The sequence below is a fragment of the Crocuta crocuta genome, unplaced genomic scaffold (genome assembly GCF_008692635.1).
Source record: "Crocuta crocuta isolate KB4526 unplaced genomic scaffold, BGI_CrCroc_1.0 scaffold4, whole genome shotgun sequence".
NCBI classification, from domain to species: domain Eukaryota; kingdom Metazoa; phylum Chordata; class Mammalia; order Carnivora; family Hyaenidae; genus Crocuta; species Crocuta crocuta.
Window position 1 is genome coordinate 1,477,649 of NW_027529996.1, and position 14,881 is coordinate 1,492,529.

Sequence of the window (14,881 nt, forward strand, 5' to 3'; positions counted from 1 at the left end):
TCCGTGAAATATAGTATTTGGCACTTTCCATCCTTAAGGCTTTATTTCCTCATGAGAGGTTGGCAAGATTTTGTGGCATTATTTACTGGTCCAAATCCCTTCAGTGTCCCCTTTAACCCCAAAACTAAAGTGTGGGATTAGGCTGTCTGGTTTTTTCCCTCCCACAACATCCATGATTCCAGGACTGAAGGAGCCTTGTGGGGAACAGGCAGAGTAAACTTGGGATTCACAACTCCCTGTATGGGGTTGACTTACTTTTGTGATGCCCACTGCCTCCTCCAGGCTCTCAACCACAACTCTGAAGTGTGTGCAAGCCCAAGCCATGAAAGAAGGCCTTGCCAAGGAATCTGATGAGGGCGACAATTTATGGACCCTCCTCAGCAGCCCTGGAACCCACCATGTAGGAGTATGTGCACTGGCCAGGTAATGTGCAGACATTCGAGAACTGGATACAAAAGAGAAAAATAAAAAACAGAGTAAAAACTGCAATGGAGGCAACTTTACTAGAAGCAAAGGACTCACCAAGGAAAGAGCAAAGGGAGGTGGGGAGAGAAGGTGGGAAGAGCCCAAATCCTACCATTCCCTTCAAACAGAGCAATGCACTGGACAGTGGTAGGAAAACTGCACCTAAATTGGGCACCTGGTTAGCCTATTTTAAAGTTTAGGCGTTAGTGCTCTTTCATTGAACATTCCTTTTTTAGATCATTTATTTCCCTGAGAGAGAAATGGACTAAAATCTCCTCCATTGTTTAGAAAGAAAAAGGTCTCAGCTACAATTGGAGCCTTGCATTTTCTAGGAGCATGGCGCTGTGGCAACATGGAGTCATCCTGGACATCACGGAGCAACTGTTCTCATCTCTCACCTCCTCCTCGGAGAACTACCGCATAACCGGCACAGCTTTCTTCTCTGAGGCAAGAGGGAACAGTCATGTCACTGCTCAACAGGCTCTCTGGTTCCCCTTGGCGGGATTTCTCTCAGGGTCGGGAGTTCAGTGGGGGCTGGAGCCACAGAAGGGGGCCCTTAAGGGGAGATTTGGTAGTGAAGAGATCCAGTCAACGCCAGAAATGCCATACCTGAGAAGGGAATGAGAGAGGAAAAAGAACCCACCCCCAACCTCTTCCTTCACTCCAGTCTGCAGGAACCAACCTCCCAAGACAGAGAAGGGTGGACAATAACTGTGACAGGAAGAAAACGAAAAAGTAACCAAGTATATTATGGTCCCCCTCACACCTTGGCATAAAAGTTGTCCCAGCCAACCCAGAGAAGGAACATTGTCAGTAACTCCCGTTTTCTTGTTTTTCCATTTAGATTAGAAACATCTTCTTAATTAGGTATTGTGGTCCTCGTTACCACGTAACCTTGGCCTGTGGGCTGCTCACACAGAGAGATTAGTTTCTGCCAGACTTGATGATTTACCTGAGGGCTTCCTCCTCCGCCCCAAGAGCAGCTGGGCGCTACTCTTTAATTGTAGTTGTGATGCACTTATAACTCTCCTGAAGAGAGGCCACTCCCTTAACTAAAGGGGTGAAGTGGTTATTTTCAGCTCATGACGGAGCCGATCCTTTGGAAGCATGGGAATCTACGAGAAGTGCTGCTCCTGATGGATCAGAGTGCCTGGGACTCCAATGCCACTTTGAGGCAAATGGCCATCCGAGGGCTTGGTAATACAGCTTCTGGAGCCCCTCACAAGGTAAAGGTAGTTGGGGTAGGTGCGTGGACACTCAAGCAGAGTTTAAAATAATTATTTACTAACCCACCCCTCATGGTTGCATAGCAATTAAGTAAAAATCCAAAAGAAATTGCTACAATGATGTCTCTTGAGTTGAAGTATATGTGACCCTAACAGAATTCCAGTATCCTGCCCTATTCTAGATACACATACAACAATTTTCAAGATTAAGAGACCTTATTTCCAAATAGGTGAAGAAGCATAAGCAGCTAATACTGGAATCTATCATCAGAGGCCTGTATCACCTGGCCCGCACCGAAGTTGTCTGTGAAAGCTTGAAGGCTCTTAAAAAGATCCTGGAGCTGCTCACAGACCGGGACGTGAGCTTCTACTTCAAAGAAATAGTGCTGCAAACAAGAACCTTCTTTGAAGATGTAAGTGAGTCCATTCAAGAATCTTCCCTCCCAGGAGTGAGTGAACAGGTTCAGGCAGCGCTGGTAGCAGGCAACGTCAGTGTCCCATCCATATTCCTTGCCCCTCCCCTGTGGTCACCTCCACACAGGTCACCTGCAGAGGTCACTCGTACAGTCCTTGTGCAGGCTGCTGGCTTCTCGCATCTCTCTCGGCCTGAGGGTACCCTCTGGCCTGGGAACCGGGATTGCTCTGAGCAGGGTGGGCCAGACAAGTAAGAATAAACAGGAAACAAACAATAAGAAACAAAAGTTTGCAGATAAACTTCCCAGCTTCCTCACCCATCAGAAGGATTGAGCTCCACTTGCCCATAAGGGCAATGCATTCAAGTATAGTCCCTTTCGGAGCTTTCCTCTCTGTCCCACCTCATTCCCACAAATTGCGGCAGCCCCAGTAAAGACCTTATCATCTCCAACACTCTTTTCCACATCCAATATACAAAGGTTCAAAATGCTTGTGCGGTTCACCTCATCGAGGAGTCAGTATAAACTAGAGCCCGTGGGCCAAACCCCGCCCAGAGCATCTTTTCATAAATAAGGTTTTATTCAGAACACAGCTCTACTCACCAGTTACATATCGTCTATGGTTACTTTCACACTTCATCTGCAGAGCTGATTAGCTGTTACAGAAACCATATGGCCCCCAAAGTCTAAATTAGTTACTGTCTGGCCCTCTACAGAAAAAGCTTGCCAACCCCCAATCTAGTCAATAGCCTAGAAATAAATTTCAAGAAAGATCAGTCGATGACCCTAGAACAGAGGAAGTTCATTTTCCTTTATGCCTTCCAGAAAACCAGATTTTATTATTTATTTTTGGCTTATTCACCATCATCAGTGGAAAAATCCATTTCACCTCCAACTTAAATCTATTTTTTGTGATCGGAACCTGTTTCCTCATGTTTGTTGTCAGAGGAGATGGAAAACTGCTGGTCTCCTCCTCTTAAACATTAAGGCTTGATTAAATTACCTTTCTACCTTCTAGTCTCCAGACTGAAAAGTCTTCATTTCCTTCATTATTCATCATAAACCTAATTTTTCAGCTCCTTAAATATTTTACAAGCCGGTGACTGTGTTGTATCTCTAGACGTGGCCTGCAAAGTATTGAGTACAACCTAAAGAAAAATCACCTCTCAGGTCTGATGTTTTTTCCTATTTATCCACTCCAATTTTTTTTTCTCTTGCCCTTTCCTCCTGACTCTTTGACAATCCATTAACTGTATAGATCTGGGTCTTAGTCTGCAATATATACCCACAGTCAATAATTCTCCAGTCTTGTATTTTTCCATTTCCTTTGGAAGCCACTCTCTGCTTGCTTCCGGCTACCTTCTCCAACATTATCGACGTAACTTTTCATACTCATCTTGTCCCCAAAACTGCTTGCTTGGCTCCCACTCAATACTGTATCTTCTATAAAATAACCAAGGTGTTCTTTTTTTTTTCTTTCATTACACAGATCATTGATGACAATCCTCAACAACAAAGAGCTGAAGTCGCCCCTACAGCGCCCCCACCTGTTTGTTAGGTTCCCCGGGTTGTTGTTGGGCCAGTGATGATAATTCTCTTGGGCCTGAGCCTCCAACAGTCACCTATGAGTTTTGTGGTGTCTTGTGTGGAAGAAAAGAAAAAAACTAAAGTCTTGCTGGTTGTTAGGTTAGCACTTTCTCATCCTTAGTAGGTATTAATTCCATAATATTTATATAAAAGTGAAGTTTGATAAAACTTAGGTCTTAGTTACACCATGCTATTTTTTCTCTCTTCTCACAAATAAATTGAACTTATTATACTTTATGAAACCTTGCCCTGTACTTTTAATCTATAGATGAAGCATACAATTCTATAATCTCCAAATTTCTCCCCCCCCCCCCCTTTTNTCTCCTAGAAATAAAACAAAAACAAAAACAAAAAACCCCCACTGTGACACTTCAGTGAAATGGCAGAACAGAAAATATGGCTGTTGTCCCATACTCCAGTCCGTGCTTGCACTCATCCCTGTCCCTGAGCAGCCATCTTACTCTCTATGACTCCATTCTCTCAACTCAAAACAAGGACTCTAAACTCTAGGATCTTTCCCATCACCCCCAACAGGTTCGTTGCTTCTTTTCTGTTTTTGCATCATCCAATTGGTTGATCAATCCTATCATTCCTATCATTAGGTCCTATTATTTGATTTTGGAAAACGTTAAAGATGTTGAAAAAAGTAAATACCTTTCTAGGTATTTTTGTTATTGGTTTGCTTCCTGTTTTCTAAAAAGAGGCCTTTTAGAGAGCATAGCTGGCTATGGAGAATATTTACATGGTCAGGAGAGCATGCAACTCATGATCTCAAGGATATAAAGTCAAGCCCACATTAAGTGTGGAGATTACTTAAAAATGAAACCTTTAGGGCACCTGGGTGGCTCAGTCAGTAAAGCGTCCAACTCTTGATTTTGGCTCAGGTCATGGTCTCCCAGTTTGCGACTTTGAGCCTGGCATTGAGCTGTCAGTGCAGAGCCTGCTTGGGATTCTCTGTCTGCCTCTCTCTCTCCGCCCCTCCCCCACCCTCTCTCTCAGAATAAGTAAACTTTAAAAAATTTCTAGGACACTTTAATTTCTACTTCCTTTTCCATTATAGAGGTCATGTCCCATGTATTCATTTAACTTTTCTGGCCTTGTCCCAACCAGCTGTCTTTCTTTATTCTGGAAGATCTTTATTAACTTCCTTTTTTCTGGCATTTTTGTTTCTGTGCCCACTTCTGGTACATTCCATCTTGCAACCAGAATTAATACTCCTCTATCTTTTCCCCCTCAGATTCGTGGGGATGCTTTTCATTGGCACCTGTTTATTGCTAACTCAAAATAATATTCTGCTACTCAAAACAACTTTTCTCTTCATCCCTCTGTCTTTATATGGGTATTTTAAACTAGTTTTCTGGACCCGGGAGGAAAAAAGAAAGAAGAACCTCCAGAAAATCCATCAGTGTTTGTTAGAACTGGGAACGATATCAGCAAAGTTTCTGGGATGATAGAAGACCTTCTCTCTCCACCACCTCACCCTTTGGCTCTTAAAACCATTGCCTAACCATCCTGGACAATAAACAAGGAAGTTCCAGAACCTGTCATATGCAAGGGTCGGGCTAAGCACTATTTGTTGTTTATTCTCTGTCTCTGAGACCAAGGGTCCAATTTCTGAGTTGCTTTTAATCTCATTGGAAAGTATTTGGGATCTTGGAGAAGAGTCTTAGGCTTTGGGCAATTTAGATTTGAAGCCCCAAAAGTCCAGGCTAGTGATGCAGTTGGATTAATTTGGATAAAATCCACATTAAGCAGAAACCATCCCTGCCCTGTTTACCATCCCTGCAGTCATGTTTCCCCAGTAGCTACTCAACTGACAGAAACCAAATCTCTAGCTCTATAGTATCACTTAAATCCCAGACTCATGGTCATTTAAACTCATGAAGTGTGAGTACAGAGCTGCTGGAAAAGGAAGGGCATTCTTGGTGCACATGGGGGCTGTGTCTGGAGAAGCCAGTGCCCCGGTCACAGCCTCCTTCTGATAAAGTGGGGCAGGGTAGGGTGGGGGGCAGACGCAGGCTGGGAAAGGCCTGTGAGGGGGACTCACCCATGACATGCATCTGTCATCACAGGAGCAGGATGATGTGAGACTGACTGCCATCTTCTTATTTGAGAATCTGGCATCCCTAACAGGAAGAAGGTGGAAGATTTTTTTCGCAGAAGAAATAAAAAAGAGCATGATTTCATTCCTTCTCCATCTCTGGGATCCCAATCCCAAGATTGGAACTGTAAGTGGCACTTGCACAGACACCCACACCTCCTCCCCTTCCGTCCCCCCGACCCAGTCCCATGGCCAAGAAGTGTCGGGAGGACTGGTCTAGCTGGACCAGAAGCCAGATCTGAGGCCACCACTCCCAACTAGACCTGAAAGCCTCTTCTCCAGCCCTAGGTTCTTTCTTGCCCTCTCTCTCTGAGTTTGCTCTTCCATCCTTGAATCTGGGAAGGTGCCAGCACAGACTGTAAGCCCCTCACATTGTAGGCATCTGCTCCCACTCTCCCAGCGCTGGGCAACACCTCACTCTTCCAGAAGAGGATCCAATGCTCTGGACTGTGACTCAAAGAACTCTATTTCTTAGGCTTGCCGTGACGTCCTGATCATCTGCATCCCTTTTCTGGGCCTTCAGGAACTCTATGGGGTGTTAGATCATCTCCTCGATGGTCCGGATCTAACAAGGGCCAGAGATTTCTACCGGCAGCTCTGTGTGAAACTGGTGAGAGCATTCAATAAATGCTGCCTGCAAAGCCACAGCCAAAAGTCCAGGCAAATCCCAGACAGGCCAACAACACCGCAAGGATCTCTTGTCAGAACTGTCTTGGAGAGATGGCAATGTGGTGTCCTGCCACATTACCCTCTGCTCTTCCCCAGGTCCTGACTGGGATCTGTTCTTCAAGATTCTTGAAACCCATCTGTTTGTTGATTAGTCCCATAAGCCCCAGGACCTTTCTTTTTTAAAAGTTTATTTATTTATTTATTTATTTTGAGAGAGAGAGAGAAAGAGAGAGTGCATGCCCATGGGAGGGGTAGAGAGAGAAGGAGAGAGAGAATCCCAAGCAGACTCTGCATGGACAGCATGAAGCCTGATGCAGGGCTCATGAACCATGAGATCACCACCTGAGCAGAATCAAGAGTTGGATGCTTAACTGACTGAGCCACCCAGGTGCCTTAGCCCTAGTATTCTTCTGATTAAATTCAGGTTTGAAATAGCCAGAAGACATCTTCCAGTAAAATAATTAATGGCTCTGTGAGTGTTCACTGGCCTTTAGATTTCCCTTTGTAGAAGCTACAGAGTGCCAAATTTCACACTGGGTACCTTTGGATTGCCCTCTTTGTAATATACATCTCTTTCAGGCAAAGAGAAACCAGGAAATCCTGTGGATCCTCCACACACACTCATTCCCCTTCTTTGGCAGCAACTGGGAGATGATCCGGAGTGCTGCCGTCAAACTCACAGGTGAGTGCACATCTGCACTCCCTACTCAGATATGTCTGCTCCTTCCCATCCACTTTTGCCTTGACTGGAAGCTACCCCAGCATGAACACAAGGATGACTGGTACGACCAAAAAAGAAATGCCAGAAGGAATTCATTTTACATCTTGGAACATCTTGCCTGAAAGGAACCAAACTGTTCTCTTTTGTGAATGGAAACTTGTAACATCTTCTGGCTTCCCAACACCTCCTCTCCTCCTTTTAGACCCTCCTCCCTACTGGGCCCTCCATGCTTCTTCTGGTTCCAAGTTATTGCTCCTTCTTTTGCCCAAGTCTTTGCTCCAAGCTGGCTGCCACTGCTTAAATGTTTTCCTTTGCGTTGTCCCTTAACATAAGCCATTGTAAACCCTTTAAGCTCAGTTGAAGCTGAGAGTTTTAGCAGCAATATGATACAAGTGGAAAGTGTGTGGGTCAGGAGGCCAGCAGACTGTGGCTCTGCTCTGATTCTGGACAATTCACTTAAATTCTCTGTGTTGCCTCTTGGTCTGATCTATAAAATAAAAGAGGAAAGTAAGTGAATCCCTCAGGATCCTTGTATTATGAAATTCTAAAATTTATCATGAAGCCTGTTCCAACTAATCCAGCCCGCTATGAATGGGCCACCTTTAAGACTGAGTTAAAACATAAGGATTCCTTATTGGACTGGGTACATGATATACTGTAAACTTTCTGAAGACAGGGATCATATCTTACACATGTTAGAAACCCCGACAACAACTGGCACCCCCTGTGAGGATGCTGCGTGATCTTTCCCAAATGCACGTTGGCTGAGGGAACACTTCCACACATGGCACTTAAGACCCAATAGAGGGGTGGGGGGAGGGGAAGGGGGGTGATGGGCATGGAAGAGGGCACTTCTTGGGATGAGCCCTGGGTGTTATATGGAATCCTACTTGACAATAAACTATGAAAGAAAAATTAATTTAATTAATTTTTTAAAAAGACCCAATAGACATCAGCCCAGCATCACTCTGAGGGCACAAAAGGAGTCATATAGTGTGCTCATTCGCTAGCCAGACCATTTCACTTCTGACCAGGAGCAGAGCCTAACCTGACCAGCTTTTAATGGCCTCTTCCTCTATAATGAAATTAGTACCTGTTTCTCCTGTTGATTTTAGATGCCATTGTTCTCAATCTGACCAACCAATATGTGCAGTTATTAGACAAAGAGCAACTGACAACACGTGAGTACCAAGCCTAGTTCCTGCGCAGCCTGTTGCTAGAGAAATATCTGTGCAAAAGAGAAGTTAATGCTGCATCAAGTTACACGTGAGCCCAGAAACTGAAAATCATAGTGCCTCATTACTGTCTCTAATGCCCCCTTGATCCTGGGATTTCTCCAGAGTATAAAGCAACCCCAAGCTCCAGCTCTTTGCAGGCATCGTTCCCAAGAGACCGTTATTTTCTGATTGTCTATAAACATACTGATCACATGGTCAGGATCTCCTCTGCCCCATGTCAGTGTTAAAATAGATTCTCAACTTGCAGATCCAAATCCTGCCTATTGGCATGGGCCCGGGCTCTGCATAGAGCTGAGCCTCCACATGGAGCCTCACAGTGAGGCATAGCTTTAGCCTTGGCTTTCTTCGTTCACTGAACTTTGTTATTCTTTCTGTTTCAGGGCTCCAAGCACTTCGGCAAGACCCCTGTATCAGTGTCCAGAGAGCAGCCGAAGCTGCCTTGCAGACGCTTTTGAGGAGGTGTAAAGAGATAACCATCCTTCTGTAAACCACCAGGAAATAAACCGCTAGGCTTTTTCTACAACTGACTCCTGTCTTCATCCTCACAACCTACAAACTTGCAGCATCTGAGGATAGAGATGGTGCGTGGCATAGGGATCCTGAAGTGGCGGTATATTCCTTGCCCTCCAAGGGTCTCCCTGCCGCCTTCCATTAGTAAGAAGTAAATCCCACAAATTCACTTGAGGCATAACCTGTGATTTCAGTAGTGACAGCCACATAGCTTTGCACAGGTTACCCCTCTAACTTGGGAACCTTATGTCTCAGCAGATATCAAAAAATGACAGGACTTGAAACAATTCTGCTGCCATTAAGAAGAGGGCCACTGCTATTGCCACACATAGCCCTGCCCTGTATTATCTCTGCCAGCCTTGAATTACTACTCACATGCTTTACTTTCTAAAAAATAGTCTTAGGATAAACTTGAACCTGTGTGTTCTTTCTCAGGTTGTAATTTTTGTGTCGAGACTATGCCAGGTACTTTTCTACAAAAGACTTATACTCATACATTGCATTAAATCTCATGGTTTTCTTTCTATTGTTATCCCAGAGCATTCCTTCCTTTGAACGGCGTGTGTGCATGTGTGTGTTTGTGCGTATGTGTGCATGTGTGTGTGCGCACGTCCATGTGTTAATCTTCTTCACAGCATCTGAATCATAACTCCTTACTCCTTTTCACAAGGCCTACATCAGAGGTTACGTACATGAAATTATGTACATAACAAGAAGTTTCTAGCACAGAGGCTGGTACTCATTGAACAGCATCACCATCACGATCATTTGTTAGCAACGTTATTAAATGGATGCATCCCTTTCCAAATTCCTATTACCTATGTTCTAATCTCTTCATTCTTGGCCTCTTTGGGGAAGCATCTTTTGTTCCACAAGACTTTCTAGGGACTAAAGGAATTTTTTAGGACAGGGTCCATTTATTCATTCATTTAACAAATATTTATTGAGTGCCTAAAATGTATAATTAGTTGTTATAGCTACTAGGGCTAAAACTATGAGCAGAAACAGAATAGAAAACTTCTACACTCTCAGAACTTGTATGCTATGGACCGTGTGTATAAATTCTAGAGGATGGAGCCAGCCTCCAAGAAGGCCCCCAGTGATTCTTGCCTCTGATAGTCATATTGTTACCTCTCATAATGACTAGATGACTTGTGTAATCAATACAATATTTCAGAAATTACAAAGTGTGACTTCCCACATGAGATCATAAATGGTATTGAACTCTCTTGAATCACTTACTCTGGGGGATGCCAGCCGCCATGTGAGGGGGATACTCAAGCAGCCCAGGAAGAGTTCCATGTGGCAAAGAACTGATACCCACTGCAAACCACCAGAGCTAACTTGCTAGCTGTGTTAATGTGCAATCTTAGAAATAGACCCATGAGCCCCAGTCTGAAGGTCTTCAGATGATTAAAACCTTCAGATGACACATTAACCGGACTATGAGGTAAAACACAGAATGCCCAATTAAATTTGAATTTCAGGTAAACTATGAATATTGTTTTAGTAAAGAATGCCCCGATTATTGTATGAGACATTCCTACACTGAAGAAAAATGTATTGTTTATTTAAAATTAAAATTTAACTGAGCATCTTGTATTTTTATTTACTAAATCTGGCAACCCTACTACAACCCTGAGTCAGAATCACTAAGTCTAACTCCTCCTAAATTCCTGAACCACAAAACTACATGGTATATCTTTGTTGTTTTATGCCACTAACTTTTGGGGTAATTGGCTCTGCTTCAGTGGGTAAATATGACACAAAGAGTCCATGATACCACCGAAGTTGTATGCAAATTTCTGTGTATAATTGTGTAGGTGCATTTCAGGGTAATGGCTTTCATTAAATTCTTAATGGAGTCAGAAGCTATTCCCAAGCATAACACATTTGAAAGAAAAAAGAGCAAGAAGGGGGCGCCTGGGTGGCTTAGTCGGTTAAGCGTCCGACTTTCACTTAGGTCATGATCCCGCGGTTTGTGGGTTCGAGCCCCGCGTCGGGCTCTGTGCTGACTGCCAGTTCAGAGCCTGGAGCCTGTTTCAGAGTCTGTGACTCCCTCTCTCTCTGACCCTCCCCTGCTCATGCTGTCTCCCTCTCTCTCTCTCCTAGAAATAAATAAAATATTTAAATAAATAAATATTTAAGAAAAAAGAGCAAGAAAAAGAAAGTAAGAGATACAGGTTTAGTCTACCTCTTTTGGCAGGTCATTTCAAGTCAAAAAACTTTTCAAAATAGCATTGTCCACTAGAACTTTCTGCAGCAATGGAAACCTTTTTTTTTTTTTATAAATAGTTTATTGTCAAGTTGAATGAAAACATTCTTTATCTGCACTGACTAATACCGTAGCCATTAGCCACATCTGGCAACTGAACTCTTGAAATGCAGCCAGTCTATCCTAGGAATTAAATTTTTAATTTTAAGTTTAAGTGGCCATATGTAGCTTGTAGCTACAGTACTGCACAAGACAGTTTTGAAACATGGGGCAAAGATTCAGCATTTGAGCTGAGCCATCTCAGAACTTAGGATGCTCTCAACATGAGTACAAAATCACTGACAAAGGACATTGTCTGTACTAATTTATATATCTCCACCACTATTCTCCACACACACCCCCAACATCCAACAAAGAGCCTTCCTCATCACTGATTGATAGAAATTAGGTAGACCGTGGTATTGTAATCGTGTTGCATGATGACAAATGGTAGCTATTCTTATGGTAAGCGTAGCCTAACATATAGACTGATTGAATCACTATGCTGTACACCCAAAACTAATATAACACTGTGTGTCCACTGTACTTCAATCTAAAAAGAAAAGAAATTAGGTAGAACAGCCACATGAAACATACATTGCCACTGAAACTTTATCTGTCTAAACCCTAATCTTAGAAGGATCCTCTCTTGACAAGAATTCCCAAGAATTCTCATATCCCAGCACTCCCTTTACAAGCTGTGTGAGCTGGGGGAAAACCCATAGCCTCTCTGTACTTCAATTTCCACATCTGTAAAATCAAGGTAATAATATCTACTTCAAGGTGCTGTTGTAAGGATTAAATGTATTAATGTATATGTAAAGCATTTAGAAACCTAGAAGAGAATCATTGTTAAGTAAATGTTACCTATACAATGTAAATGTTTTTTATTTTTATTTTTATTTTTGGAGAAATAGAGAGAGAGAGAGGACATAAGTGAGTGAGGGGCAGAGAGAGAAAGAGAGACCGGAAGCAGGGCTCAAGCTCACCGGAAGTGGGACTCCCTCATCATGAGATCATGACCCGAGGCAAAGTCAGATGCTTAACAACTGAGCCACCCAGGCACCCTATACAGTATAAGTATTAATAATATGAACAAATTTATCATTAGAATCACAAATATTAATGTAAACTCAGCAACTGACATATAAAGCCTGCTGATTACGCCACCTCCGTGGGGCCGTGTTCCTGGTCCTGTGAATGCCGCCGCCCTCCTCGCGAGGCTGGAAACAAGGCGACCCCTCCCCTCAGAAGATCCCAGCTCAGCACCTGGTGCTCCTGCTGCGGCTGCCTCATAGGCCCTGCAGATAAGCCACAGTCGTGCTGTGTGGCAGGAAAAATGTAGATCTCTTTGCTCTCCCCAACAATCATTTCTCTTAATCCCTCCGAACGACTACTCTTCCCTCTCAGAATTGCCACTAGCCCCCTGGATGCCTCTCTTGCTGGTCAGTCCTCCAATGGGCCCCTGTGGTTCATCTTTATGGCTCAAACACAGGCATGTCACCCAAGGGAGAAACACTAGTGGAGCGGTCTCAGGGAAATTGAGTGACAGAGGAAAAGCACATTCAAGTACTATTGAAGAAATTAACAGATTTCTCACTCCTGTTGCTTGCCTTATAATTATTTGTACATCTAATCATTTCTCAACTTGTGTTTACTTTAGGGTAGAGTGCTTCATGGACTAGAACTACTTTAAAGGGCTCAGGATCACTGTTTTGCAATTCTGTATCCTGCCCTTTGACCCAATAGCGAGAGCCAGGGCTCTGCTGGTAAATCAGGGATACTTAGCTTGGCTGACCCTGCTAAAACAGTTTTACCAGAAAAGAGGAGAACAAAGATCACAGATGGGAAGAAAGAAATAGGCTTCCATGGAAAGAAGCCAGGGGAATTGCTTAATCGGAATTGTCCCTGCACAGCCCTCGTTTTAAAGGATAAAATACAAGACCAGGCACTGCTTCTGGAACCCTGAAGACACTCTGAGACTATAACAAAGATTTTCTAATAGTGTTTTATCATTACTAGATTTAGTCCCCAATCCCACCGTTACCCTTCAGATTACCTAAGTATGTGACTAGAGAAGGCATGGTCAGTTGGACAGAGTAGCAACCTGTGAGCTAATCATGAGCTGTCATCTAGGCCCCGGACAGAGAACAACTTTCTGACAACAAAATCTGAAAGTTTGATATGGCTACACTCTGGGAATTATCAATTCTTGGAATTTCTCTTTCTTACTCATTTTTTTACAGGTATCCCTAAAACTGGAACAATAGAAAACATGGATAGAGTCAAGAAAAACCTAGGAAAGACAATGGGACTTATTATAAACCTGTGTGTGTGCATGTGTGTGTGTATAAAATTGCCAAGTAATGACATGAGAAATGGCATTTGCTTCTTACTTACTTTTACTTTGTCAAACTTTATTTTCCCAACAAAACGGCCTTTGTTATTTGTATTTCTTCTGGACAAACTGTCCTGGATTTTATTTATTGAATTACGTGGTTATTCTGAAAGCAAGATAAATTTGGAGAACACAATTTTATAAACATACGTGACTCATAGTTTCTTTTTCAATTTGGGAGCCACCAAAAAACATAAGATAAGAAATCTTTCTACATTACCTATCACTTCCTCCAAATAGTCTCAGAGGTAAATCCTGAGGATTAAATTGACCAATGCTGTAACACCTTCCTAAATGCACAGTGGTCAAAAAGAAGCTCTATCTTGGGCCTGGAGAGCCTGGAGAATTGCTTATTAGCCTAAAGGATAGGTTAAAGAAGACCTGTTTAATTTTTCAGAGAGAGAAGAGGTGCAGTAGGAATTTCTCTTTACCCTGATCCCAGTAGAATCATAAGAAAATCATTAATTACCCCACATCCAACTCTCAGAGGTTCTGCACAGGCCAATGGATGAGGGTAGACAGGCCAATGGCAGGACTTGTGGCACGGCCATTTTCCAGCCTGGAACATTCTGTGAGAGATAGAATAAAACCCCATCTGACTATAACAGAAAGGTTTCATTAAGAAATAAAGATGGCTAAATAGCAGACAGCCAAATGTTGAATGACAAATCAAGTTACACTGTATCTGGAAGAGAGTGGGTAGCCAAAAGAAATTCCTGATCCAGGTAGTAAAATGATAAAAAATAAGGTCAGAAGTCATATAAGGAGAGGAAGAGACCAGAACTCCCTCTCTTTCCACCATGTGAGGACACAGCAAGAAAGTAGCTGTTGGCAAACCAGGAAGAAAGCCCTCCTTATCAGACACCCAGTCTACTAGGACCTTGATCTTGAACTTCCCAGCCTCCAGAACTGTGAGAAACAAATGTTCATTTGGTTTTAATATTTTTAAAGTTTATTTATTTTTAAGTAATCTCTACAGTCAACATGGGGCTTGAATTTACAACCCTGAGATCAAGAAACCCGGCCAGGAGCCACTAAGTCTTTGTTATTTATGACACCCAGTCTATGACATTTTGTTATAGCAGCCAGAACTGACTAAGACAGTCTTGTTCTTTCTCTCACCAAAATGGGAAAGAATGCTCATTGTAGATTGATAATCCCCAGTCTGCATCCAAGGGCACTGTCAGTGCCAGCCACGTCCGCTGTTAGAAGTCAGAGCAGTAGTCTCTTAATAAATAAACCAACATCCCAAGATTAACTTTCCCAGAACATAGGCCTGTGTGTCAATATTGTTTAGAT

The 14,881-nt window shown here is 43.0% G+C and overlaps 1 protein-coding gene across 3 annotated transcripts in view; it reads left to right on the forward strand.

The window, feature by feature from the left end:
* MROH2B (maestro heat like repeat family member 2B) overlaps window positions 1-8,943 on the forward strand; it is a 59,705-nt gene extending 50,762 nt beyond the window's left edge. Inside the window, exons 34-42 of one of the 3 annotated variants that reach the window (XM_077763441.1) lie at window positions 283-423; window positions 798-912; window positions 1,545-1,691; window positions 1,922-2,104; window positions 5,764-5,919; window positions 6,268-6,402; window positions 7,041-7,143; window positions 8,298-8,363; window positions 8,801-8,943. In XM_077763441.1, the coding sequence (XP_077619567.1) occupies window positions 283-423; window positions 798-912; window positions 1,545-1,691; window positions 1,922-2,104; window positions 5,764-5,919; window positions 6,268-6,402; window positions 7,041-7,143; window positions 8,298-8,363; window positions 8,801-8,907 (1,153 nt within the window). In that variant the 3' untranslated portion in view covers window positions 8,908-8,943. Of the gene's footprint in view, window positions 1-282; window positions 424-797; window positions 913-1,544; window positions 1,692-1,921; window positions 2,105-3,593; window positions 3,812-5,763; window positions 5,920-6,267; window positions 6,403-7,040; window positions 7,144-8,297; window positions 8,364-8,800 lie in introns of those variants that run through there. The other 2 variants (XM_077763442.1, XM_077763443.1) reach the window with 2 other exon arrangements.
* The last annotated feature ends 5,938 nt before the right edge of the window (window positions 8,944-14,881 follow it).